General features: G+C 39.9%; 5 protein-coding genes across 6 annotated transcripts; 1 reads left to right on the forward strand and 4 right to left on the reverse strand.

Annotated features, from left to right (window-relative positions):
- Positions 1-4169: 4169 nt before the first annotated feature.
- On the reverse strand, positions 4170-5118 carry LOC121897642 (metallothionein A-like). Its single transcript, XM_042412280.1, has 3 exons — positions 5009-5118; positions 4824-4889; positions 4170-4387 (listed from the first exon to the last, which is right to left on the reverse strand). Exons 1-3 carry the CDS (start codon positions 5031-5033, stop codon positions 4296-4298), a joined length of 183 nt encoding a protein of 60 aa, XP_042268214.1. The 5' UTR covers positions 5034-5118; the 3' UTR covers positions 4170-4295.
- A 7054-nt stretch (positions 5119-12172) lies between these two features.
- On the reverse strand, positions 12173-13142 carry LOC121897644 (metallothionein A). The gene is made up of 3 exons (XM_042412282.1): positions 13030-13142; positions 12845-12910; positions 12173-12404 (listed from the first exon to the last, which is right to left on the reverse strand). The coding sequence occupies exons 1-3, from the start codon at positions 13052-13054 to the stop codon at positions 12313-12315; spliced, it is 183 nt and encodes a 60-aa protein (XP_042268216.1). The 5' UTR covers positions 13055-13142; the 3' UTR covers positions 12173-12312.
- A 1562-nt stretch (positions 13143-14704) lies between these two features.
- On the reverse strand, positions 14705-15638 carry LOC121897643 (metallothionein A). The gene is made up of 3 exons (XM_042412281.1): positions 15527-15638; positions 15342-15407; positions 14705-14936 (listed from the first exon to the last, which is right to left on the reverse strand). Exons 1-3 carry the CDS (start codon positions 15549-15551, stop codon positions 14845-14847), a joined length of 183 nt encoding a protein of 60 aa, XP_042268215.1. The 5' UTR covers positions 15552-15638; the 3' UTR covers positions 14705-14844.
- A 4270-nt stretch (positions 15639-19908) lies between these two features.
- LOC121897708 (lathosterol oxidase-like) lies at positions 19909-24470 on the forward strand. 2 transcript variants are annotated; one of them, XM_042412398.1, is made up of 6 exons: positions 19909-20457; positions 21788-22005; positions 22578-22710; positions 22823-22923; positions 23486-23614; positions 23875-24470. In XM_042412398.1, exons 2-6 carry the CDS (start codon positions 21796-21798, stop codon positions 24142-24144), a joined length of 843 nt encoding a protein of 280 aa, XP_042268332.1. In that variant the 5' UTR covers positions 19909-20457; positions 21788-21795; the 3' UTR covers positions 24145-24470. The 2 variants fall into 2 exon arrangements, with proteins under 2 accessions (XP_042268332.1, XP_042268331.1); XM_042412397.1 differs by lacking the exon at positions 19909-20457 and having other exon boundaries at positions 21642-22005.
- Positions 24471-25869: 1399 nt separating this feature from the next.
- anapc13 (anaphase promoting complex subunit 13) lies at positions 25870-27297 on the reverse strand. The gene is made up of 2 exons (XM_042411994.1): positions 26925-27297; positions 25870-26481 (listed from the first exon to the last, which is right to left on the reverse strand). The coding sequence occupies exons 1-2, from the start codon at positions 27021-27023 to the stop codon at positions 26356-26358; spliced, it is 225 nt and encodes a 74-aa protein (XP_042267928.1). The 5' UTR covers positions 27024-27297; the 3' UTR covers positions 25870-26355.
- Positions 27298-27478: the final 181 nt, after the last annotated feature.

Genomic DNA, 27478 nt, shown 5'->3' on the forward strand with positions numbered 1-27478 from the left:
TTTGGAAGCCCTCTTGTATATTGCTCTAGGAAATGCAAGCAGTCACTGTAGTCATCACACTTTTTTTCCACTCCTCTCTCAAATGCCCTGCGGAAAACTTCGTACTGTAAAGGATCACCATCATAAACAGGAATGACTCTTGGTGGTAAAGTAGAAGAGAGACTTTGTTGAGCCAGGAGAGCAGTGATGTCATTTTGCCTCTGTATTAGGTTACACATATCACCTTGATTGCCATCATTCAATACAGGGGGTGTAGTGCGAACATGCCCCTGCATATGACTCTGTACATTTTGCCTTTGAGGAGAATATTGTATTAGATGGGTTGTATCATGAGGTCGAACAGATGGTCCGTGAGCTGTTTCTTTTGGTCTAACAACCTGTTGCTGGGAAGAAGAGTCAGTTTCTATCAACACATTCTGTCTTTGCTGCACTTGATCTGGTAGATATTCATTTGTGTGTGGATTTAATTTAGCTGATGTTTCATTTTGAGCAGTTCCTTTTCTCAAATAAGAGTTCATCCCATCAGAAACTCTAGAGCTGCTTCTTGATCCCAAGGCCTCAAGTATGTTGATTTTTATATTGGTTGCTGCCAGTTCAGTTTCTAGTTCCAGTTGCTCTTTCTTTCTTTTCAATTGTTCTTCTTGTGCCTCAAGCTCATGTTTTTTCTTCAGGGCAGCAACACGTTCCATGAGAGCAGCCTTTTCTGCCTGAGCTTTAATGCGAGCAGAGGATGTTGAAGATGCACGTGATGAAGAACTGGATTTGTGCTTTGATTTAGGTTTTGAGGCATTTGAAACGCTGTCATCAGGTCCAATGTCATCTGAATTTACTACACTTTGTAGTATGACACTTTCAGCAACGGAGTGTGCAATTTGCTGTCCAGCCTCAGGTAACCACACCTTTACATTTTGTATACACCCTTTAAAGATTTCCATTTTTCGTTGAAACCACTGATTTTGCTTTTCAAGTTCATCTTCAGGCAGTGGTAAATTCACCAGTGATTCATGGTTTTCCTTGGCTTCATCACAGAGCTTGATTAATTGAAACAAATTAGATTGTACTTCTCTTGCATTTTCCTTTAATTTCATGAGCTCTTTCAGCATTTCCATCAACTTGTTAGCTTGTTTACATTTCCTGTTTCGTGTCTTTTGACAATTTGCAATGAACAATTCCAAGCCTTTGGCAGTGTGTTTGATAACTCTTTTTTCCTTTTCAACATCGTCATCTTGTGACTGAGCGTCAGACATATTTGTTCACTGTCCCTTTAAGACTTGTTGACGAAAGCCGTATGCTGCCGGCACAATGTTTCAAACAGCTGATCGATGTGCGATCGTAGCTTTCAGTCTTCAGTCCACCAACTCCATTATAATAGCCGTCTTCCAATACGGCTTTGCATATAGCTTCTCCAATAAAGCTTAATGCTTGCATGTACTCACTCAGTTTGCGGTTTTCAATCACCGTCAGGTAAGCGCAGGTGACGAAGATGTCCACCTGGTTTGGTAATGGCGGCGTCCTCTTTGTTGTTCCGCGAGACAATGCTCAGTCCGTCTGAATGAATCACGAGCTCCAGTTTCACTGGAAGAGCGAGTTCTTACTTAGGTGTAATGGCAATTTTCATTTTTCGATGTCCTTTCTTTTCCTGTTTTTCCGGTTTGCCATTACTACACAGGTAGGTTAAGTTAGGAGTGATCTTACGCAGATTCAAGAACAGATTTTCCAGTCCGTTGGCTGCCGTTTAGTTTGTTGTTTTATTGAAGTCTTTGTACATGACATGAACATACCGGGTTTCTGTCCTGCCAGCTGTAGTGTGCGTCTGTTCCCGATCTGTGAAGAACTGTATGTGCCCCACCTGCCTGTGCCTTCCGTTTCCTGTCACCTATGCCCCTAAATATACAACCCTGTGCATCTCATGACCGCCACCCAGTGTCCAAAATAATACTGCAAGTTATAACTAAACAAATGACATGCCAACAATCAACATAAATGGCTCCTACACTAGTAAACATTTTGGCTCTTACTAGTAGTACTAGTAAGGTCAAAAAAAAATCGCCCACTAGTGTAACTAGTGGACATTTTGGCTTCTACTAGTAGTACTAGTAGACATTCTGGCTCTTACTAGTAGTACTAGTAAGCATTTTTAGCTTTAGTAGTCATCTAGTAAGGCGTATTTGTGCTCAAGTAGTCAACATGTTGGCGTTTTTTCGGCGCACTAGTTAACTAGTAGGACTTTGAGCTTTACTAGTTGGGTCCAGTCGTCGACTAGTGCGCAAAAAAGTCAACTAGTTGGGATTTTGGCTCAACTAGTTCGGCGTTGGGCTCAACTAGTACGGCTTTTGTCCGAACTAGTTGTCCAAAAGTGTCACTAGTTGCTGAAAAAGCGTAACTAGTATGAGTTTTTGTTCAACTAGTACGGCAAAGTTGCGAACTAGTTCGACAAAATGTCCAACTAGTACTGCCAAAGTCTGAACTAGTTGATGACACTTAAGTTTGATATCAAGGATATCTAATAGATGCCCAAAGGGCTTTCCATAAGCTTCACTAGTTGGGTCCAGTCGTCGAGTAGTGCGCAAAAAAGTCAACTAGTTGGGATTTTGGCTCAACTAGTTCGGCGTTGGGCTCAGCTAGTATGGCTTTTGTCCAAACTAGTTGGCCAAAAGTGTCACTAGTTGCTGAAAAAGCGTAACTAGTACGAGTTTTTGTTCAACTAGTACAGCAAAGTTGCAAACTAGTTCAACAAAATGTCCAACTAGTACTGCCAAAGTCCGAACTAGTAGATGACACTTAAGTTTGATATCAAGGATATCTAATAGATGCCCAAAGGGCTTTCCATAGCCGCGTCGATCACCCTGGCTCGGTCCCGGGGCCTCATTGGCAGCTTCTCCAGCTGGCAGTCCAGCACCAGAACCGTTTGGTTACTCTACCGATTCCGAAGAGAAACCAAAGGTTCCGCCTGATTTGAACGTTCCGCAGAGGCCAAGGTCAAAATAAACCTACGTTGTTGCAGCTGCGTTCATGTGAAAGATGTATTCTTACAAAAGGTCCATTTATAGACTTATCAAAATGCTTTTAAACCAGTTTCTGAGCTGATTATGACCCAAAATAAATCTGAGAGGGTTTGTGACTCTCTCAGATTTATTTTGGGCCATAATCAGCTCAGAAACTGGATCTCAGCTTGGAAAGGTTTTGATTGAAAGGATGAGAGGAAAAACACAGGTCTGTTTTCTTCAAACTTTTACTAAATTTTTTCTCCTTTTCTTGTGCAAAGTGCTCCAGGTCTGTAAACATCCTTCATTTTAAAAGAGTCTGAGAATGAAAATCTGTTCTGCTGGCACCTGGAAGCTACTCGGCATCCTCTTCATCACATTCCTCACATATATTATAAATCCATTACAATTTTGTTATGCTGTTCTATGCTGTATTTGTGTAATGTGTCTTTTTTGGTCTATTCTGTACACACATCTACTGCACATCCGTCCGTCCTGGGAGAAGGATCCCTCCTCTGCTGCTCTTCCTGAGGTTTAAGGGAGTTTTTCCCTTATTTAAATCACTGTACAGACTATAAAACCCCATGAGGCAAATTTGCGATATTGGGCTATACAAATAATAGTGCTCAAGAATGTAAAATCAGTCTTTGGTCTATACATGCCTTCACTTTCTGGACAAACCTTTAACTTGAACCAGAAGTCTAAACCAAAGCATGGCCATCACATTTTACAGTTTTTCCTGCTCTAACAAATCAAAATTGCCTGGCTTGATTTAAGGGAATAAGCCTATATAGGTCCTGCAAACCATACAACATTCTCAAACTGTGGGTCTGAGCCCAGTCTACCTGATGACACCAATAAGCTTTTTTCCTCTTTGACTTGTCAGATTTTTTTTTTTTTTTTTTTAATTAAATAAACTTCAGTCACTTCAGTTGCAGGGTCCTTTTATATTATGCATGCTGATTGTCATACACTAAGGGTGGGGGAGGACTTGAACTGAATCATTATGTTCATCAATAACACCTGTTCTTTTCTTACTATGGATAGCAAGGTCTATTCTTACCAATGACTTATTGATTCATCTCTGTACACTGCCTGCACATTATGACCTTTGTTAGATGCAGTACATGACAGTCAGCTTGTTATCCATTAACCTGAATTATTGCCAAAACAGCATGACAGATATCTGCATCAAGGAAACAAGTTTATTTCAACATTGAAAGACATTCTTAATCATTACAGCTGCAATCAAATACAGTCATTCACACAGGCTCCATCACATGGACAGAGAAGGCTGACGACGCGGACCCATCACTGACAGCAACTGGTGTCACATGTCTTTCCTTTGCACACGCAGCCAGAGGCGCACTTGCTACAGTCGGATGGGCAGCATGAGCAGCAGCCTGCATTAAGAAAAAATAAGTGTTACTGACAACCCTATGATCATTAATCTGTTGCAACAAAAAGCAGCCAAGGCCACCCTTTAATTCCAGGACAAGGATATTACACAAGTCAAAGCATCTTGAGCTAAACATTAAGAGGTTTGGGGTGGAATGAAGTGACCTTCTGTGATGCAGCCAATTAAAGCCACCTGGTTTCCTACATCTTGAGTAAAGAGGCAATTTTAGACAAGGCAGCATTAATTCAGTATGCCAGATATGAAACGGCAAGAAGTCAGTCTTAAAAGAAAACATAAGAATCCTACTTGGTGGCTTGGGTGAAGATTTTAAAAAAAGAAGGCTACTAGTAAAATGTATTTCATCAACAGTCACATTGACTGGATTCAAAATTAAGACACCTGTGAGTTAGATGTGTGTGTAAATATGTGATTTGACTTACTCTTTTTGCAAGAGGTGCAGGAGCAGTTTGTGCAAGTGCAGGATACTCCGCAGTTGCAGGTTCCCGCTGAAAGTAAGAACACAAGACATGTCAGCTTTAGGAATTCATTTGTGTATGACAGCAAGTCCTATAAAGTAATACCAGACGAAATATTAAGACTAATGAAATCCTTAAATAAAACTTACTCTTGGAGCATTCGCAAGGGTCCATTTTTCAGTGAGTGTAGTTCTCTTTAGAGAGTGCTGCGTTTGTGCTTCTTCCCGTTGGAAGTGGTGGTATGAGTGTCAGAGAAGGGGCGGCTCTTTTATAGCATCCCGGTAACAACAAGACCGGGTGCAAAAAGCGCCTGTCACGCTGCACGCAGGCACGTAATTGACCATTACAAAGAGGTTTGTGCACACGACTCAACTACGCAGCTGATTCCCAAAAGACGCGTCGGCGTGTTGTTTGTAAATTACATTCAGGTACGCGTTTTCGTCCTGCTCCACATTGCAGGACTTGTGCGCATGTTTGGCCGCGTATGGAAAGCCCTTTGGGCATCTATTAGATATCCTTGATATCAAACTTAAGTGTCCTCTACTAGTTCAGACTTTGGCAGCACTAGTTGGACATTTTGTCGAACTAGTTCGCAACTTTACAGTGAAGGCAGTGCGCAGCGACAACCAGCAGGTGGCACATCGAGCGGTCCAGATGCAGTGTTTGTCTGTTTGAAAATTAATTTTAACCATATTTTACCACCTCCCCAGTTGTTGACTCCACTCACATGGTAGCTGAGGTCCAGAGCTCTCGATAACAGTTGGTCTCATGTCTGAAGCCCCTTATGTTGCTGAATTATAAGCCTTCAAACATGCACCAAGGTCAAGGTTCAAAGGTCAATATTTCTTAGCAGGAGCCCTGTAGAATCTTCATACTGACATATGTTACTCTCCAGGTCAAGACCTTTCCAATGATGTGTTTGGTTTAACTCTACGTCAAAGTTTTAATTTTCTCATTTCACAGATACAAACCATCCCAGACCTGGTTTCACAGACAACTTTGAAGGACTGAGATACAGTGCTGCTTGAGAGTTTGTGAACCCTTTAGAATTTTCTGTATTTCTGCATAAATATGACCTAAAATGTGATCAGACATTTACACAAGTCCTAAAACTAGATAAAGTGAACCCAGTTAAACAAATGAGATAAAAAACAACAACATTTTTTTCATCTTTTTCATTAATTAATTGAAGAAAAAGGTTCAACGTTACATATGTGTGTGTGGCAAAAGTATGTGAACCTCTAGGATTATCATTTCATTTGAAAGGGAAAATAGAGTCGAGTGTTTCAATCAACAAGACGACAATCAAGTGTGAGTCTGGGAGGCCCTGCCTTATTTAAAGAAGGTTTGTGGAAGTGTGTCATGGCTCAAACAAAGGAGATTTCTGAGAACATTAGAAGAAGAGTTGCTGATGATCACCAGGCTGGAAAGGGTTACAAAACCATTTCTAAAGAGTTTGGACTCCACTAGTCAACTGTCAGACAGACTGTATATAAATTGAATACATTCAACACCACTGTTACCCTCCCCCGGAGTGGTAAACCAACAAAGATCACACCAAGAGCAGGTGTGTAATAGTCCAGGAGGCCACAACAGACCCCAGGGTAACGCCTAGGAAACTAAAGGCTTCTCTTGCAGTGGCTACAGTCAATGTTCACATACTTTTGCTTCACACAAATATCTTAGATTGGATCATTTTCCTCAATAAATAAGCGAAAAAGATTTAAAAAATGATTTTTTTTGTCTCATTTGTTTAATTGGATTCACTTTATCTAGTTTTAGGACTTGTATAAATATCTGATCATGTTTGAGGTCATATTTATACAGAAATACAGAAAATTTTAAAGAGTTCACAAACTTTCAAGCAGCTATGTATAAAATGAAGCTTTTTGGTTTTTATTTTTTATTTTTTAGGGGAAATAGTGACCAGAATGAGTCACCTTCAGAGATTATTATACTGCTGATAGTCTAGTACATTACTGTAGGCTTGGGTTAGGGTGAGGGTAGGCTACTACAGGGCCAGCCTGACTATGTTGGTGCTCTAGGTGAGATTTAAATTGGAGCCCCAAAAAGTGCAACAATAGTTCCACACTCGTTCTAAAATGAAGTGTAACAATTATACCTCCAGCCCAGACAAATCCTCTCTGTTCTCTGGACAAAAGGCAAGTGGAGGTCAAGGTGCCATTCAATGAGTGTTTGGTGGCTGAACGACAAGTAAGGCTTTGAAAATCAACAGATGAAAACCCATCGACTGCTCAATTTCCAAAGCTGAACAGAAACAAGCAAACCTGTCAGTAACTCACTCAGTGCCCCTTCCCTTATTTGGTGCCCTAGGGGACCGTCTATGTGGCCTAAACCACGGCTGGCCCTGGGCTACTATTCACACAACCCTGATTATGATTCTTGGTTTTGGGATTTTATGTCAGCATGACATACAGAAGCTCATTCAATCAGAATCTGTTTTATTAGCCAATGCAAACATACAGAGAATGAATTGGTGTTTGCTCACAAAAATCTGCAACACACAAGAATGAAAATAGATAAAAGTAAGGTAATACTACTACTACTACTACTACTACTAATAATAATAATAATAATAATAATTAAGTCAATAAAGCAATATTAGAATTAAGTTGAAATTTTAAAGTCTATTTATAGAGTGGAAACCTGAAATGAAATATTGACTGGACAGAGCAAATATGGACAAAGAATTGAAGTGAATGAAATATATGAAAGTGACAAGAGAATAAATTATATAAATTAATAATAAATTATTATTAATTTAAATTAAGGGAAATTATTAACATAATTAATAAATAATTAGATTATGTAACAGTAAGAGGTTGAATGCTATGCAGAATCTAAAGTCCAGTTTGATGATGGAAGTGAAATATAAAGTCCAGTTTTATAACCTCGTCTTCATCCCGTTTATAAACACACAACGTTGGAGGGTTTTATTGTTTTAAGAAAGATTATTTCATATTAAATATACTCAGCCACATATTCTTGGAAATATATCATTAAACGAGCAACTTCACATTTTACAATCACAGGCTATAAAACAGCTTTTTCTAAACAGACATGGTGGTGTTTGGATTCGGGTTGCGGCGGACGGCGGCAGTTTGAAACGGAATGAAGCCAACTGACGGCAGACAGCAAAACCAGGAGTCGAACGCGCCCACAACACAATGCTCTTCCCTAGCCTTCCGCTACCACAACCTGACAGAAACTACTTTATTACTCAGAATCAGAGAAGAAATAATGATGACTGATGGCCTTAACACTAACCTATCTTACTGTTGAGTTACTGAGGACACGTTGGTGTTGTTGTGTTGAGAAATCTTAAAGATATCATTAAGATAAACTTTAACACCATCACAGTGAGGAAAACACTTCCGGTCGGCGGGTATTCCGGTCAGCCAATCACAGAGCTTCAAATTCTGTTTACTGCGCAGTTTAAGGCTGATCGAGTTTATTATACATACACACATTATTTTCTTTACACTTCAATATACACTACAGTACGTTACCACCAATCTGCAGTATGATGTAATGTTATACTGACTATATGTTATCACCATAGTATCGGTATGTTGAGAAATGTTAAAGATACTAAAATCGACAGTGAGGAAAATACTCATACGCGTCCTCTCCGGCCCCACCGGGCTGGTAATATTAAAATAAATAAATAAAATCAAGGATAATATCTTGTGATTAAATGTTGAGTGACGTAGTTATAGTTAAAAATGAATAACAAATGAGAAAAAAACCCGCTGCAGGCACAAACCTACTTCCAACTGAAATACATCAGTTTGAAAGTCGTGCAGAGTGTCACGGAAAATAACTAGATAGATTAAATTTCATGATTATTTCATGAATGTCATGAGACAGACTGGCTCACAAACGAGACGCTGCAGGTTTTCTGTGAATGATTCACATCCAGCGCGTTTTGGAGTCAGTTTAACTCTGAATACTGAGGAGAACAATCAGCTTTCTTTCGGCTTCTGATGATCAGTCGGTTACAATTTTTGGAGGGGACAAATTTACATGTTTCATATATTGAGGTCTAAACTGTGTTGACGGATGGTTGGTTTAAATATCATAATATAAATGTCCTTTATGAAATCAAGACTGTAATGTGTTAGTTTACTGTACGGGTCCAGCAGACAATATAACTTATAACTAATTCTCAGACAGCTTCACGGGGTTTCTCCGTTCTCTCTGCTTGTCGAGCATGATGAGAGCATAGACTATATTATAAATATTATTAATATATATCTTTATAAACAGTCTATGGGTGAGAGACAGACAGAAGCTGCATCTCGACGGCTCTCATCTGCCACCTGCTGGTTGTTGTTCCGCACTGCAGCTAATCCTGGATCAATTATTTCAGCTTCTTCACTGCGCCGCGGCATTGAAATGAGTGACATCTGTATGTGAAATGATTAACAACAATTTGGTAACACGGGTGAACTTCTGCTTGTCACTTCAGATAAGCTGTTTGGGAAGAACAACACAGGCTATTTCTACACATGTAATTAATTAGGCTATTGATTCACGCTACACACTGAATAATATATCACACATTTGGATAAAATATATTTCATGTGTAAATGAAAAGAACAAAATATTTATGTAGCATATGTAGGCCTATTTATTTATTTTATTAGATCCTTGTGCTTGCATAATGTTGGCTGTTACTCTTGTTATAGAATGGCCATTCTATCCTCTTGGCTTTTATTTTGTCGTTTTTGCACCTCACTTCCGCTTCCTGTCTGTAAGTTATACGGGTAACTTTTTAAAACGTTGTCAGTAGTAGTAGTACCACTAGTACTACTAGTGACGGGGTTTTAAATGCCACTAGCACTACTAGTACTACTAGCGGAGTAGTATGGTAATAGGGTAACTAGTAGTACTAGTGGACTGCATGCGCATGAAACTGGCGGGATAATGATGAAATTCTGAGTCCTGATTGGTTGGTTTTCTTTATTTTGAACCAGAGAGCCATTTGGAAGTCTCATTTCATGTCTCATCATTAGCATTTGCGCAACTAGTGTGACTAGTGGGCATTTTGGCTCTCACTAGTGGTACTAGTAAGGTCAAAAAAGCTCTACTAGCGTAACTAGTAGACATTTTGGCTCCTACCAGTAGTACTAGTGGACATTTTGGCTTCTACTAGTAGTACTAGTGGACATTTTGGCTCTTACTAGTAGTACTAGTAAGCATTTTGAGCTTTAATAGTCAACTAGTAAGGCGTATTTGCGCTCAAGTAGTCAACATGTTGGCGTTTTTTCGGCGCACTAGTTAACTAGTAGGACTTTGAGCTTTACTAGTTGGGTCCAGTCGTCGACTAGTGCGCAAAAAAGTCAACTAGTTGGGATTTTGGCTCAACTAGTTCGGCGTCGGGCTCAACTAGTACGGCTTTTGTCCGAACTAGTTGGCCAAAAGTGTCACTAGTTGCTGAAAAAGCGTAACTAGTACGAGTTTTTGTTCAACTAGTACGGCAAAGTTGCGAACTAGTTCGACAAAATGTCCAACTAGTACTGCCAAAGTCTGAACTAGTTGATGACACTTAAGTTTGATATCAAGGATATCTAATAGATGCTAAAAGGGCTTTCCATAGTAGTCCACATGTTGGCGTTTTTTCGGCGCACTAGTTATCTAGTAGGACTTTGAGCTTTACTAGTTGGGTCCAGTCGTCGACTAGTGCGCAAAAAAATCAACTAGTTGGGATTTTGGCTCAACTAGTTCGGCGTTGGGCTCAACTAGTACGGCTTTTGTCCAAACTAGTTGGCCAAAAGTGTCACTAGTTGCTGAAAAAGTGTAACTAGTACGAATTTTTGTTCAACTAGTGCGGCAAAGTTGCGAACTAGTTCGACAAAATGTCCAACTAGTACTGCCAAAGTCTGAACTAGTAGAGGAAACTTAAGTTTGATATCAAGGATATCTAATAGATGCCCAAAGGGCTTTCCATAGCCATGTCGATCACCCTGGCTCGGTCCCAGGGCCTCATCGGCAGCTTCTCCAGCTGGCAGTCCAGCACCAGAACCGTCTGGTTACTCTACCGATTCCGAAGAGAAACCAAAGGTTCGGCCTGGTTTGAACGTTCCACAGAGGCCAAGGTCAAAATAAACCTACGTTGTTGCAGCCGTGTTCATGTGAAAGATGTATTCTTACAAAAGGTCCATTTATAGACTTATCAAAATGCATTTAAACCAGTTTCTGAGCTGATTATGGCCCAAAATAAATCTGAGAGGGTTTGTGACTCTCTCAGATTTATTTTGGGCCATAATCAGCTCAGAAACTGGATCTCAGCTTGGAAAGGTTTTGATTGAAAGGATGAGAGGAAAAAACACAGGTCTGTTTTCTTCAAACTTTTACTAAATTTTTGCTCCTTTTCTTGTGCAAAGTGCTCCAGGTCTGTAAACATCCTTCATTTTAAAAGAGTCTGAGAATTAATATTCTGTTCTGCTGGCACCTGGAAGCTACTCGGCATCCTCTTCATCACATTCCTCACATATATTATAAATCCATTACAATTTTGTTATGCTGTACTATGCTGTATTTGTGTAATGTGTCTTTTTTGGTCTATTCTGTACACACATCTACTGCACATCCGTCCGTCCTGGGAGAAGGATCCCTCCTCTGCTGCTCTTCCTGAGGTTTAAATGGGGGTTTTTAGGGAGTTTTTCCCTTATTTAAAATCACTGTACAGACTATAGAACCCCATGAGGCAAATTCACGATATTGGGCTATACAAAAAATAGTGCTCAAGGATGTAAAATCAGTCTTTGGTCTATACATGCCTTCACTTTCTGGACAAACCTTTAACGACTTGAACCGGAAGTCTAAACCAAAACATGGCCATCACATTTTACAGTTTTTCCTGCTCTAACAAATCAAAACTGCCTGGCTTGATTTAAGGGAATAAGCCTATGTAGGTCCTGCAAACCATACAACATTCTCAAACTGTGGGTCTGAGCCCAGTCTACCTGATGACACCAATAAGCTTTTTTCCTCTTTGACTTGTCAGGTTATTTTTAATAAATAAACTTCAGTTGCAGGGTCCTTGTATATTATGCATGCTGATTGTCATACACTAAGGGTGGGGGAGGACTTGAACTGAATCATTATGTTCATCAGTAACACCTGTTCTTTTCTTACTATGGATAGCAAGGTCTATTCTTACCAATGACTTATTGATTCATCTCTGTACACTGCCTGCACATTATGACCTTTGTTAGATGCAGCACATGATAGTCAGCTTGTTATCCATTAACCTGAATTATTGCCAAAACAGCATGACAGATATCTTCATTAAAGGAAAGAAGTTTATTTCAACATTGAAAGACAAGTACAAAAGACATTCTTAATCATTGCAGCTGTAATCAAATACACAGTCGTTCACACAGGCTCCATCACATGGACAGAGAAGGCTGACGATGCGGACCCATCACTGACAGCAGCTGGTGTCACATGTCTTTCCTTTGCACACGCAGCCAGAGGCGCATTTGCTACAGCCGGATGGGCAGCATGAGCAGCAGCCTGCATTAAGAAAAAATAAAATAAGTTACTGACAACCCTATGATCATTGATCTGTTGCAACAAAAAGCAGCCAAGGCCACCCTTTAATTCCAGGACAAGGATATTACACAAGTCAAAGCATCTTGAGCTAAACATTAAGAGGTTTGGGGTGGAATGAAGTGACCTTCTGTGATGCAGCCAATTAAAGCCACCTGGTTTCCTACATCTTGAGTAAAGAGGCAATTTTAGACAAGGCAGCATTAATTCAGCATGCCAGATATGAAACGGCAAGAAGTCAGTCTTAAAAGAACACATAAGAATCCTACTTGGTGGCTTGGGTTTAGATTTTTTAAAAAAGAAGGCTACTAGTAAAATGTATTTCATCAACAGTCACATTGACTGGATTCAAAATTAAGACACCTGTGAGTTAGATGTGTGTGTAAAGATGTGATTTGACTTACTCTTTTTGCAAGAGGTGCAGGAGCAGTTTGTGCAAGTGCAGGATCCTCCGCAGTTGCAGGTTCCAGCTGAAAGTAAGAACACAAGACATGTCAGCTTTATGAATTCATTTGTCTATGACAGCAAGTCCTATAAAGTAATACCAGACGAAATATTAAGACCAACTAAATCCTTAAATAAAACTTACTCTTGGAGCATTCGCAAGGGTCCATTTTTCAGTGAGTGTAGTTCTCTTCTTTAGAGAGTGCTGCGTTTGTGTCTCTTCCTGTTGGAAGTGGTGGTATGAGTGTCAGAGAAGGGGCGGCTTTTTTATAGCATCCCGGTAACAACAAGACCGGGTGCAAAAAGCGTCTGTCACGCTGCACGCAGGCACGTAACTGACCATTACGAAGAGGTTTGTGCACACGACTCAACTACGCAGTTGATTCCCAAAAGACGCGTCGGCGTGTTGTTTGTAAATTACATTCAGGTACGCGTTTTCGTCCTGCTCCACATTGCAGAACTTGTGCGCATGTTTGGCCGCGTCGATTACCCTGGCTCGGTCCCGGGGCCTCATCGGCAGCTTCTCCAGCTGGCAGTCCAGCACCAGAACCGTCTGGTTACTCTACCGATTCCGAAGAGAAACCAAAGGTTCCGCCTGGTTTGAACGTTCCTCAGAGGCCAAGGTCAAAATAAACCTACGTTGTTGCAGCCGCGTTCATGTGAAAGATGTATTCTTACAAAAGGTCCATTTATAGACTTATCAAAATGCATTTAAACCAGTTTCTGAGCTGATTATGGCCCAAAATAAATCTGAGAGGGTTTGTGACTCTCTCAGATTTATTTTGGGCCATAATCAGCTCAGAAACTGGATCTCAGCTTGGAAAGGTTTTGATTGAAAGGATGAGAGGAAAAAACACAGGTCTGTTTTCTTCAAACTTTTACTAAATTTTTGCTCCTTTTCTTGTGCAAAGTGCTCCAGGTCTGTAAACATCCTTCATTTTAAAAGAGTCTGAGAATTAATATTCTGTTCTGCTGGCACCTGGAAGCTACTCGGCATCCTCTTCATCACATTCCTCACATATATTATAAATCCATTACAATTTTGTTATGCTGTTCTATGCTGTATTTGTGTAATGTGTCTTTTTTGGTCTATTCTGTACACACATCTACTGCACATCCGTCCGTCCTGGGAGAAGGATCCCTCCTCTGCTGCTCTTCCTGAGGTTTAAAGGGGGGTTTTAGGGAGTTTTTCCCTTATTTAAATCACTGTACAGACTATAAAACCCCATGAGGCAAATTCACGATATTGGGCTATACAGAAAATAGTGCTCAAGGATGTAAAATCAGTCTTTGGTCTATACATGCCTTCACTTTCTGGACAAACCTTTAACTTGAACCAGAAGTCTAAACCAAAACATGGCCATCACATTTTACAGTTTTTCCTGCTCTAACAAATCAAAATTGCCTGGCTTGATTTAAGGGAATAAGCCTATATAGGTCCTGCAAACCATACAACATTCTCAAACTGTGGGTCTGAGCCCAGTCTACCTGATGACACCAATAAGCTTTTTTCCTCTTTGACTTGTCAGGTTATTTTTTTTTTTTTTTAATTAAATAAACTTCAGTCACAGGGTCCTTTTATATTATGCATGCTGATTGTCATACACTAAGGGTGGGGGAGGACTTGAACTGAATCATTATGTTCATCAGTAACACCTGTTCTTTTCTTACTATGGATAGCAAGGTCTATTCTTACCAATGACTTATTGATTCATCTCTGTACACTGCCTGCACATTATGACCTTTGTTAGATGCAGCACATGATAGTCAGCTTGTTATCCATTAACCTGAATTATTGCCAAAACAGCATGACAGATATCTTCATTAAAGGAAAGAAGTTTATTTCAACATTGAAAGACAAGTACAAAAGACATTCTTAATCATTGCAGCTGTAATCAAATACACAGTCGTTCACATAGGCTCCATCACATGGACAGAGAAGGCTGACGACGCGGACCCATCACTGACAGCAGCTGGTGTCACATGTCTTTCCTTTGCACACGCAGCCAGAGGCGCACTTGCTACAGCCGGATGGGCAGCATGAGCAGCAGCCTGCATTAAGAAAAAATAAGTGTTACTGACAACCCTATGATCATTGATCTGTTGCAACAAAAAGCAGCCAAGGCCACCCTTTAATTCCAGGACAAGGATATTACACAAGTCAAAGCATCTTGAGCTAAACATTAAGAGGTTTGGGGTGGAATGAAGTGACCTTCTGTGATGGTAAAGCCACCTGGTTTCCTACATCTTGAGTAAAGAGGCAATTTTAGACAAGGCAGCATTAATTCAGCATGCCAGATATGAAACGGCAAGAAGTCAGTCTTAAAAGAAAACATAAGAATCCTACTTGGTGGCTACTAGTAAAATATATACATTTCATCAACAGTCACCTTGACTGGATTCAAAATTAAGACACCTGTGAGTTAAATGTATGTGTAAAGATGTGATTTGACTTACTCTTTTTGCAAGAGGTGCAGGAGCAGTTTGTGCAAGTGCAGGATCCTCCGCAGTTGCAGGTTCCAGCTGAAAGTAAGAACACAAGACATGTCAGCTTTATGAATTCATTTGTGTATGACAGCAAGTCCTATAAAGTAATACCAGACGAAATATTAAGACCAACGAAATACTTAAATAAAACTTACTCTTGGAGCATTCGCAAGGGTCCATTTTTCAGTGAGTGTAGTTCTCTTCTTTAGAGAGTGCTGCGTTTGTATTTCTTCCCGTTGGAAGTGGTGGTATGAGTGTCAGAGAAGGGGCGGCTCTTTTATAGCATCCCGGTAACAACAAGACCGGGTGCAAAAAGCGCCTGTCACGCTGCACGCAGGCACGTAGTTGACCATTACAAAGAGGTTTGTGCACACGACACAGCTACGCAGCTGATTCCCAAAAGACGCGTTGGCGTGTTGTCTGTAAATTACATAAGAGCCCTGGACCCCGTGTCTTCCCTGCACGGGGACACTATAAACCCCGGAATAGTTGATGTGTTTACACGGAGAAAAACACTATTATTTAAATGAGCAGGGCAGAGAGTAGAACATGATTATTCAAAAGTACATCTTTATTCACAGATGAATGTTCAGGCTATAAATGGAAACTCAATGCCACCTGTGTCTCCCATTGGCATCCTGTTTAATTTGTGTGGTTGCTATTGAGTTTATATGGAGCCCTGTTTGGTTATAGGAGAGAAAAATAATTAAAATAAATTCATAATATTCTACAAATAAATAATAAACTTTTTAAGGCAGCCTATAGGCAGTTTCATAGATATTTTCAGCTTAAATAATCAAACAGTACAGTGCAGTTTTCGGGATATTACAGTAGTTTCACATTACTTTCAGAATTTTAATTTTCTCTGATACTATGAAGGCCAGTTCTATTCTCAAAAGATATATATATATATATATATATATATATATATATATCTTTAGATTTTACCAGAATTAAATTCCCTTTATTCGACCACATGATAGTGGTGATATAAATATTGTTTTGTTAGTCTCGATAAATGTAGATGTCATGTTAAGGTTCAACAATATTCGACAAAAATGAGTGCAGACGTGTAATCTGAGCTCAGGGTCATTTTTTATTCACTCGTCACATGTATTTTGTGTCAGCATTCATTCTTCTGCAACCTTTCCCAGTATTTCGGGTCTGTGATCCGTGCACACCATTGTGCACACGGTCCGCTTCATCCGGCGCTCGTGAGCAAACCAAAGTAAATAAGCTATTGTAATGGCGCTGCCTTCCAGTGCCGTGTGCTGTAGGAAAACCCCAATTCACGAGTCGAGTGCACATGACAGATAGCCTTCACATTTATGGACGATAATTCAGGGACCATACAAAACACCCTATTAACCACCTGAGAGCATTTTTCACAGTTTATGATGAAATTAAGGTTTGTAGCATAGATGATGCTTCCCTGCTGTTTACAATTCTATGTAAATAACCCAAATACTCTGCTCACTTCAACAAAGTACTCTTGAATAATTATATGTTCATATTTTCGTTTTATATATTTAGCTTGCAAACATTTCCACAGGTTGTAGACTGCTAACAACTACTACATTAGGATGTTGTGGTATTTAGAGTCGACTGTTGTGTTGGGAGCTTGAAGGCAGCATTGTCATCCTTTTTTGCGCTCGCCACCCTGTGTGTTTCCACTCCTCGTTGACACTCATGTCAGCAGTTATGAGCTGAGTCATTATGTGACCAATGCAAACCTCAGAGTGTAAGGAGTGAAGATTGAGCTGAGTGCATTTACAGACAATTAAGGGAGAGTATAAAAAGTTTATGGCTGGGGAGTAGGGTTCAATCTGATTACTGCATCTAAGTCACAGGCCTAGTAATTCAGCTTTTCGTTGAGGGACTAGGGCTTGAAGAGTTAACCTACATATGTGACTTAAATTCTGTGTTGACATTTCCAAATTGTTAGTATATGAGCAGTAGGCTACACCAACATGTTGAAGGGTCATCACACATGTATTTTATTAGCTATTTCTAGATTTAAAAGACAGAAACAGGCAGATAAGATTAAACTTAAACTTTTTTGTGTTGTTAGTTATTCACAAAGTGAAAGGCTGTTACTCCTTTTTCCTCTCTTCTCCTTCCTCCCCCTCTTTACCTCCTATTCCTTTGTTTTTCTACTTCTCCCTCCTCTCCTTCTTTTCCTTCTTTTCTTTTGTTTCTCTCACTTCTCCTCCTTCCTTTTCCTTCTCGTTCCCCTCCTCTCATTTCCCTCTTCAAGCTCTCCTTCTTCTTCCTCTCGTTTTCTTCTCTCTCCTCCTTCTCTTTCCTCTCCTTCTTCAGTCTCCATTTTCTGCCTGCTTCTCTGCCTTCCTTCCCTCCTTTTTTATCTTTTCCTTCTCTTTGTCACTTTTACAGCGGCCCCTGAGAGGAGAGAGAACATCATATTCAGTATCTTCTCAATTCAAGTGCTTATTCCAAATCAAAATGATCAGCTGAGGTGATGTGTCTGAAGCTTTGTGTAGTGCTGCGTCAGGAGTTTGATCTCTTTATTCATATTTTGATAATCTTTAAAGTACTGTCTGTATATACTGTTATATAATTATTCAAGTTTCAATGTATGCTTAATTCTAACATCCATGGACAATCATGCACTTTACTACTTTAGCATTTCACATTTGTCATTTTGACAAAAGATGCAGATGTACATACAATAAGTTAAAATACGGCCCCACCCTCACTTTGGATACACATAAAAAGGCAGAGGGTTTTTCACCTTTATACTTATTCACACTGTTCAATGTACTGTAGCCAGTTACAGCTGCTTTTAAAGCTACTTCTACATGAACACATGAACTCTTCTGTCTTCAGTCTATCACAGGAGTCTAGCCACCACAGAAGTGAGTGACATCTTTATACTGAACTGTCCTGCAGAAAGCTTCTCATAGTGGGAAACATGTTCCCACTTCAGTTTGGTGATAAGTTTAAGTGGACTTTTTTAGTATGGTTTCAGACATGAATCATACCAGTGTTTACTCAGTAATTTTATTAGGAAGCGATTGTGAAATGAGTTTAGCTTGAAATCAGTTTAGGTAAGTTTTGATTGCACAATCAGCTTCTTGTATGAACAGTCATGAATACAGATGGTGGGATTATTAACTGCAAAGAAAGACATGCAGATACTGATGCTGTTTGTATCAAGAGCTCTAGAGGGAGACATTGACACATTGATGAAAGGAGAGAGCGAGAGAGAGAGAGAGAGAGAGAGAGAGAGAGAGAGAGAGAGAGAGAGAGAGAGAGAGAGAGAGAGAGAGAGCGAGCTTCCTTGTATGCCAGTTTTTAGCTGATTTCAAAATTTCCTCAAAATGTATTTGAGACATTTCTATTTCATGTGCACATTTTAAACAGGCGATCCACATTTTACTTTGTCTCATAACGACTTTCAAAAACCTTCTATGAAAAAGTCAAGCTCTGTGTACAATCACAATGTAGAAAACAATACACTGTAGAAACTTGTATGGAGATATTTAAGTGATAGGGGATGAAAATAGCAGCTCCATGCATAAAACCCCCCCCAAACATTTACCATCCTGTTCAGATTCTCTGTGCAGGTTTCATCCTATCCCTGAGAAGAGATCACATCATCTACTTGTGTGTTTTGCTCAGTGACAGCATGCCTGTCGCCACCTGTGAGATGTGTTGGTTTGTGTGTGTGTGTGTGTGTGTGTGTGAGACTGGGCAAATATTTTTTTCCTCCTTCCTCTTACTGTTGCTGTGGGGATATGTATGGGATGTGTGTGTGTGTAAGTGTATATGTGTTAAAAAAAAAGACACTAAAAAAGGGCAGACAGTTCAGGGGGAAAGTGGATCCTGCTGTCCAGCATGCTACAGGGCACTTGCACTTTAAAAAATTGCCTTTGCAAGTGATTTTATTTTCCATAAAGACAAATCTAGAGTGCATCAAAACAGGCGAGGTCCAAGGTTTAACAGCTATAATACAATGATTGATCACTGATTTGAATGTAATTATATATGAAGACATTAGATTGGTGATTATTTCACGTTTCATATAAATGAATTACAATAAGTGTCACACCTTTTTTTTCTCGACTTTTTGTGTTCTTTGGAGTTTCTCGTGTTTCACTTCTGTTGTCAGTCCTTCTGGTCATATGGTTTTGTGTATGATTTGGGTGGTGGGTTTAGAGGACTGCATCATTAGTTTGTTGGGTTGTGTACTTGGGTTTGTGTTCGTGGTTAGTCTTGGATGGGTTAGTGTAGGTGGTGTTGAGTTTGTTTTCTGGGTTTTTGTTCTGTTTCCCTTGTGTGTTCATGTACTCCTCCACACCTGCCCTGCATTTGGACTCGTCAGCCCTGCCCTGCTCCCTGTGTTTCCTCAGCCTATCAGCTCCCTGTATGTTCACTCCCCTCTCCTGAGTTCTCCACCCATCTCCCCACCTGCACCTCATCTTCTCGTTAGTTCAGTTTCTTTTTAGTTCTGGTTTTCTGTTCAGTCCTTGTTGGATCATTCATGAAAATGAATGATCCAACAAGGACTGAACATGTCGTCTTGTTCTGTTCAGCTCTGTTTGCCTGTTCATTACCATCCACGATTAAAGGAGATTTTTTCATCTAATCTGCATTCTTGCCTCTATGTTTGGGTCCACTCCTGCTTCCCCACCTGACATAAGTCATATTTTGATGAAAGACGTTCCATTACTTGGACTCAAGTTAATTATCATTCAGATCATTTTGCTTAAACTGCACTCTAATGAGCAGAAAATGACTGGGATCAAGTCTCTTGCTGTCACTGAGCTACTCGTTATTTGCTGAACATGCTGGGATCTTGTTCCACATCTGTGTCTCCCTGGATCCCTGCAACATGCTTATTGCCTGACTACTGTTCCTCTGAATCTCTATTGGCCTCTAAAGAAAACAGCTGTTAACATTTATGAAAAAGTTATTGGAATACATGATGAACTCACATCAGCAGTATGTGGTTCATAGGCCACTAAACAGTTGCTACAGTAGATCTCCTGTTTTCTGTCACAAATCATTTGCCAGTGGACACGTCGTGTGTGGAGGAAGGAGGACTCGTCCATTTTCTAGGAAGGTTAGGACACGTCTGACATTTGCACTGAAATAATCTGAAATAATTCCAATATGGTAAATCCGAAGTGCTGAATAATTTGCTTTTTTAAAAAAAGAGTGAGAGACGCTGTGTCATGAACTGCATTGCATTAAGTTTCTTCCAGTGTGGGACACAGCTGCTGCTTTCTGTGTACAGTTTTCCTCACTGAGTGAACTCTACATATACATTATCTTGCTGCTTAACTACTAACTCTTATCATTCACAGCTTCCCTGTTTTCACACTGATTAGCATCTTAAGGCAATTCCACAAAAGAGGTGTTGAGGAATCACTTCAGAATAGCTTCAGTGGGTCTGAGAAAAGTTCATCAATCAAGTTAAACAGAACACATCAGAAGCAGCTTTTGATAACCATGATAACAAACTTAGGACTTTGGTCTAATATCATCAGAAAAGTGCTGTGGTCTTCTACATTCAGTTGACTGAATACTGGAGGACCAACAGCCGGCAGGGTAAAGAGGTGCTGGTGTCATTTGCAACAAGACTTCAGTTAACAAGTACTGTCTCTGTGAAGTACAGTTATATTAATAGAGGGTCAAAGAAGGGGAAATGTGAGACTTTTGAGCTTTTATGGCACAAGTATAGTGGCTTGCGTTAAGACAGTAGCCACTGACACAGTACAGGTTTGGAGATATCACTTTTCTTATCATTTTTAATAATTGCAGAACACTACATTGAATAATATCTAACTTACTTCAGATAACTGCACACATTTTACTCACTGCTGATCAATGTATTGTGCATAGTTTGTGTTGTAAATGGTGTTTTCAGACTATGTGACACTAATGTTTTAAAACTGTACCAGACCTAAAATGAGAGCACTTTCATTTACAGGCAGATCAACCTACTACCCAGTGTGGTTTAACTGCTGACTGATAATATGTTGACTGCTGAGAAAGAGATGATCTGTACCCGCTCAGTGTGGACAGTGCTGCAGGGTTAGAAGCTGGCTAGTTTTAGTGACATTGCAGCTTTTGTTGGAATCATTTAGGCTAAAAAAATGTTAAACCGAAGTTCTGGATGCTTTAATTTGACAGTCTGGTATCTATGTTGGTGATACAGATTATATAAATAAAAGTTGAAATGGAGGCTGAACATAATGTAGGGTGTAAACTTCAACCTTAGATTAATACTTGCTGACAGACAAAACTAACCATCTCTGCACCTTTATATTTATGTTGTCTTTTCTAATGCAATTTGTTGCCATTTCTTCTTTTCTTTAACAGACAACTTATGAAGGCTGTGTTATTGTGGATAAAAGCAAGATTACATGTACTTTTCTCTCTCTTCACAGATTGTGCTATGGATCATGTGCTGAACATTTCTGACTATTACATCTTCACTCCTTATGTTTATCCAGCCTCATGGCCCGAGGATGGGGCTTTGCGTCAGATAATCAGCCTGTGGCTGGTGACCAACCTTGGAGCAGAACTGATTTACCTGGGCTTTGGTGCTCTTAGCTTCTACTGTGTCTTTGACCATAAGCTCATGAAACATCCACAGTTCATTAAGGTAGGCTGTTTAATGGACCAAACCTTGTATTCACACTTGTAGACCACATAAATGTCAGTGACTGGATTGGAGGGTTTAGACTATAAGTGACTCTTTGGTTTTAAAGATAACACCAGAATAACATTTTTAGGAGTCATGCATTACTTCAAATGCATTATGGTGGGCAAAGTATGCTAAACAAACATCACTACATTGATCATAACAGAATAAATTCAGGATAGATAACTCTGGGTTTCAATAATGTGCACAGGCTCTGGGGGGAGGGAAGAAAACCAAATTGGACCCACTACACAGGCATTTAGGCCTTTGGTGTAACATTATGGCACATATTGTGGCACAGAAGTGTCCCTTTTGGGCATATTTCCTTGTTATGTAAAGGTTTTTTAAAAAAGAAAGGAAAAAACAGAATGAAGAACAAAAAAAGGCAGTAATGGCAGGTAGTTGCCCCTCCCTGCCTTCTACTGTCCCTAGTTGATGTGACTGAGAAATAAGTGAATAAACAGAAAAAATGGTAACAGTTCCAAAGCAAACTTCTCTCGAATCCTAACTATGTATCTTTCATCATATGGCAGAACCAGGTAAGAAAAGAGATCCAACTAGGTTCTGTCTCCATCTTCTGGATGAGCTTCCCCACAGTGGCCCTTTTCTTCTGGGAGATCAGGGGACACAGCAAACTTTTTGACAACATCAGTGAATCTTCCCTGGGTGAGAGAACAGTTACTTGAAACCTCAAAACCCAGACCAGGGTTCATGTTAATTTCAACTGCAACATTTCTAAAACGTAGAAAAAGGTTGCATTGGTTTGTTTGTGTTTCAGGCTGGCCAGGGGTGTTTCTAAGCATCGCTGGCTTCTTGTTCTTTACTGACATGTGTATCTACTGGATACACCGGTCCATGCACCATAAGAGCATTTATAAGGTGAGTTTCAGCATGTTTATGGCTAATTTAAAGCTGCGCTAATTAAAATTTTTATATCAACAATGGATGAAATCACTATGTAGAATGTGAGAGAGGACGCTTATGATGTTGGACCCACAGAAAATTATCAACCAACTCTGCTGCCCTCGTCATCTCTATCCAGCGTTTTAGCATCTTTCAGCTCAGTGTTTTGGTTTCACAGCTCACAACTTTACTGCTTAGCAACAAAATGGTGAACATAATGGAGGCTGTATAGAAGTAATACTGTTTACTAATTTATATCATCTATTTAGTGGTGGGTGTATTTTAATTTTGGCCGTGAAGTGATCAATAACAAAAATACATGTCAATGAAAGAAATCTCCATGTATTTGTCAGGTGGAACTTTTGAGATGTTTGAATTTCATAAAAGTTACAGAAAATGCTTTTTCTATCTGGATATCGTTTCTTATTTTTCATACTTTCTGATTATGGCTTTCCTGTAGATCTTTGTTTGCCTTGTTTACCTGCTGTGTGTTTCACACAGTCCTAACATCCAGGCCATTTATGTTTCTCCACCTCAGCACTTACATAAGCAGCACCATACATTCAAGATCCCCACGCCGTTCGCCAGCCATGCCTTCCACCCACTCGACGGCTTCCTGCAGAGCTTACCTTACCACGTCTACCCTTTCATCTTCCCCCTCCACAAGGTGCTGGTCCTCTTTTCACTCTTTACCAAACATTTTGATGTCAGGTCTGAGGATTGACAATATTGCAAATAACTGTATAGCTATACACGCTTCACTGCATGTTTCATAATGCAGTTGAGTTACTGAAATTAAAGGATTTCAGGTTGTCTGTGCTCATGTATTTAAAAAAAACACAATTATTTCTAAAAAAAAAAAGTACATTATCAACATGATGTAAAGGCTCTATAAAATGTTTTAAATTTGATATATTTACATCCCAGGTAATCTACCTCTCTCTCTTCATCTTTGTCAACATCTGGACCATTTCCATACATGATGGAGACTACCGCATCCCCGGCCCCCTGATATGTCTAATCAACGGCGCTGCCCACCATGTAGACCATCACCTCTTCTTCAATTACAACTACGGACAATACTTCACCCTCTGGGATCGTCTGGGGGGCTCCTACCGACACCCTTCAGCCCTCCTGGGGAAGGGGCCACATGACCACATCCGCAAGCTCATGGCAGAGGCTCCAAAGACAAAGTGATGACGGATACATCATGACATCATGATATTCTTTTCTGGTTCAAACCTTTCAGGAAGGTTTCTACAGAGATGCTCTGCCCCAGTCATGATGCAAGAGACAGTGGCAAAACCAGCTATCTGGAGCAAGAATAAGAAATCTTAAACACAGAAGAGAAGATGGTTTGTTTTTCCAAACAGATTTGTACAAATGTTAAATTCAGAAAAAGAAAGAAGGTTTAGAGAGAATGACTTTTTTCTTTAACTGTTTAGATTGTTGGTTAAATGCAATGCCTCCACTTAACAATGCTTGGAGTGACACTGAACAGTAGTGAATTGTAGGATACTGAACCCAGGAAAAGAATAAAAGTTTAATTCTTTCAAAAACATTATGATTCCTTTTGGCCTAACAGTCTGTCTGTGTAAGTGCAGGAGCACAAACACACACACACACACACACACACACGGACCCAATGACCTCTGACCTATCTGGCATGAGGATGTCAAGGAAACACTGGACAAGACTAAAAAACCCAGTCTTCTCACCACCAGCCACAGAGAGAAAATGAACAGTTTAGGAAATTAACGACTTTGTTTTTCTGTTCAGATACAAATAGACTGTCCAACCAGAAGAAGGGAGGACTATACTCCCTTCTCCTGCTAGCCAACTATCTTTTAAGTCGTAAATTTGAGGGAAGCCCACATTTGAGTGTCCCTCTCACAGAGAGAGAGAGAGACTGGATTCATCCTCCTGAGAAGCAGTGAACCAAAGCTGTTTCACTGAACCTACTGCAACGGTTCTCATCTTGCTGTTACCCTGGCGACCCGAGGATGGCCAAGTCTGCTTCGCCTTGCTCGGCGCTTTCCATGAAGTTCATCATCATCAGCTCTTTATCACCAAGGCAACAGCAGGGAAACCATCTACCATGCTTCCCCCTCAGAGTTGATGCAAGAGCTATTCATTCTGTTGGCAATAACTTGTTAATTTAATTTACCCATTCATTCATGCATCCAGTTATTTTAATTTATTATATGCACATATGCTTAGTTTCCCTATTCATCCCTATTCCTTAGTGGTTTGATACATATCTTGATTTATCGCCAAGTCATTGTATTTGTATTCCTTTATATCAGAAGATGAGGGTCCATGACTTTCAGGTATAAGACCGATTAATTTGATTTAATTATTTTTCCTCCTAATTAACGAATTAGTTAAGTACTAATTAATGTATTAATCAATGGAGGTGGTGCCCCTATTAACTTTATGAGTGCATAATATTAATTTTAAGCGTAGTGTTACTCCAGAATACTACACTACAGAATAAAAACATGCAAAGTTCAGGTCAAAGTGATCCACATATACATATATATATCAGTTTTAGTCACAGTCCACCCTTTTGCATATCAGTGACTTGGAGGAGCTTTTTTCTAGTATTTCAGTTACTCTGACCATCAATTTGGAATAAAGAATAAATGAATGTGTGTGTTTGTGTTAAGTCTAAATCAAGACTTTGTTGCTCTAAATACAGTAGAGTTGATATATAAGGTGCTGTTCCTTCACTACATGAGCTGCAAGGATCTGTACTAAGCAATCTATCAAGATATATGAAATAAATGTGAGAAGACATTACTTAATGCCGGGTGTAAGTCCAGGATTGTTTTTATCCAATTGCCATTACAATTTCATAAAATGAGGCCAAACGTTACTATGTTTGGTGATGAGACTGATGAAGAGTTGACACAGGACAGGTTTGAAATAACAGGATTTGTTTTAGTAAGCAAAGAACACTTTTACACACACAGTATTCTTGTGTTGACTAGCACCCTGACCTTCTGAGTGCAACATAAAACATAAACACCATCAATTAAAGGTGAAGAAGTTATTGTGAACACATACAATGACTGCTTCCTAGGATGTTTGGATGTGACTGATTTCCAATGAGAGGCCTCCGAAACTGACAAAAAGTCTCATTTATGTTATTACAAAGCTGCAAAAGTAATTACATTTGATTTATATGTATAAAGACCACAATATAGATCAATTATCAATGCAAAATACATTTTTACATAACTTCTGCTTAGCTGGAACGTGCTGAAAATCCTTTAAAAAAGACACAATAAAAATGAAAGCAGACAGTGAATCAAATGTGGTTGAAGCCGATGTGCACGTTGGTTGTGTGTGTGTGTGTGTGTGTGTAGGTTTGTTTGTTCTACAGTCTGATTCCAGATGAGTCTTTCAGCTCCCAGTGCTCGGCGTGTTTTCGTGCAGGCTTTGTAGGGCGAGGTCTGTCCACTTCATCTCCTGCTCCTTCACAGACTCTGTGGATCCTCCGTTGTCCTGCTCAGCCTCAGGCAGTTCACTCTGACAGAGGACAGGGAAGACAAGAAGAGATTATTTTACTATTATTATTATTTGTGTGTAAAGTGTCCTTGGGTTATGAGAAAGGTGTTTAAAATTTAATGTATTATTATTATTATTGTTAGATGAATCAGTGAAGCAGGAGCTCACGGGTCACACCCATCTCAGTGCTATTTTATATCTGTAGTTTCTAAATGGACACTGGGAAACATGTAAGAGGAAAGCAAAAGATGAATAAACGGGAATATTTTCTGTGAGATGTTTAAACAGGAGTTCATGGATGTGCATTATTGACACAATTTCAAACTTTCAAAGAGGCTGAATTAAATGTAGTTTTTGTGAGGCATCAAAGTCTTGACAGATCTTAGTTCTGAATGTTGCTGTGAACTTTCTGCACCTGACTATAAACAAGCTGTGAGAACATTGTCTGTACGTGCAGCATTTACCAGAGGGATGGTAACATCTTCATACGGCAGTCTGTCTTCCCTCCAGGCATCATCAGTGAGGTCCAGGACTCTCCCATCTCGCTGGATTTCACTGTCCATCCTCCGAACAGCACCGGGTACAGCTGTTGTTCCTGTGGCCGAGTCAACTTTAAGCTTCACACACGGTGGCAGGAAGTGGAGAAAGACAGTCAAACTCCACTGCTACCTTTACAGATACACCAGTTAGCCTACAAAAAGATAAGACAGCAGCAGTAGCAGACTGTCAGCAAACGTTTGTGAGCAACACGGTTTGAGCGTGGATGTTTGTTGTTTTGTTTTTCGCCGTTATTTGAGAACCGGAGGCGCGGTGATTGTACGTAAACAGCTGACACTCTGTGATGACGTAGCCCAATGAAATGATGCCTTCACGTGCTGAGGGAAATCAAACTCCAATACATAAAAACAAACAAACAGCAAGTTCAACGGACTGTCAGTTTATTAATTTTCATATCCATAAATCCAAGTTCTCGAGGTCTCGCCCATCGTTTGAACTTTGCATGTGTCTTTTTGTACAT

Source organism: Thunnus maccoyii, chromosome 5 (genome assembly GCF_910596095.1).
Source record: "Thunnus maccoyii chromosome 5, fThuMac1.1, whole genome shotgun sequence".
Classification (NCBI taxonomy): Eukaryota; Metazoa; Chordata; class Actinopteri; order Scombriformes; family Scombridae; genus Thunnus; species Thunnus maccoyii.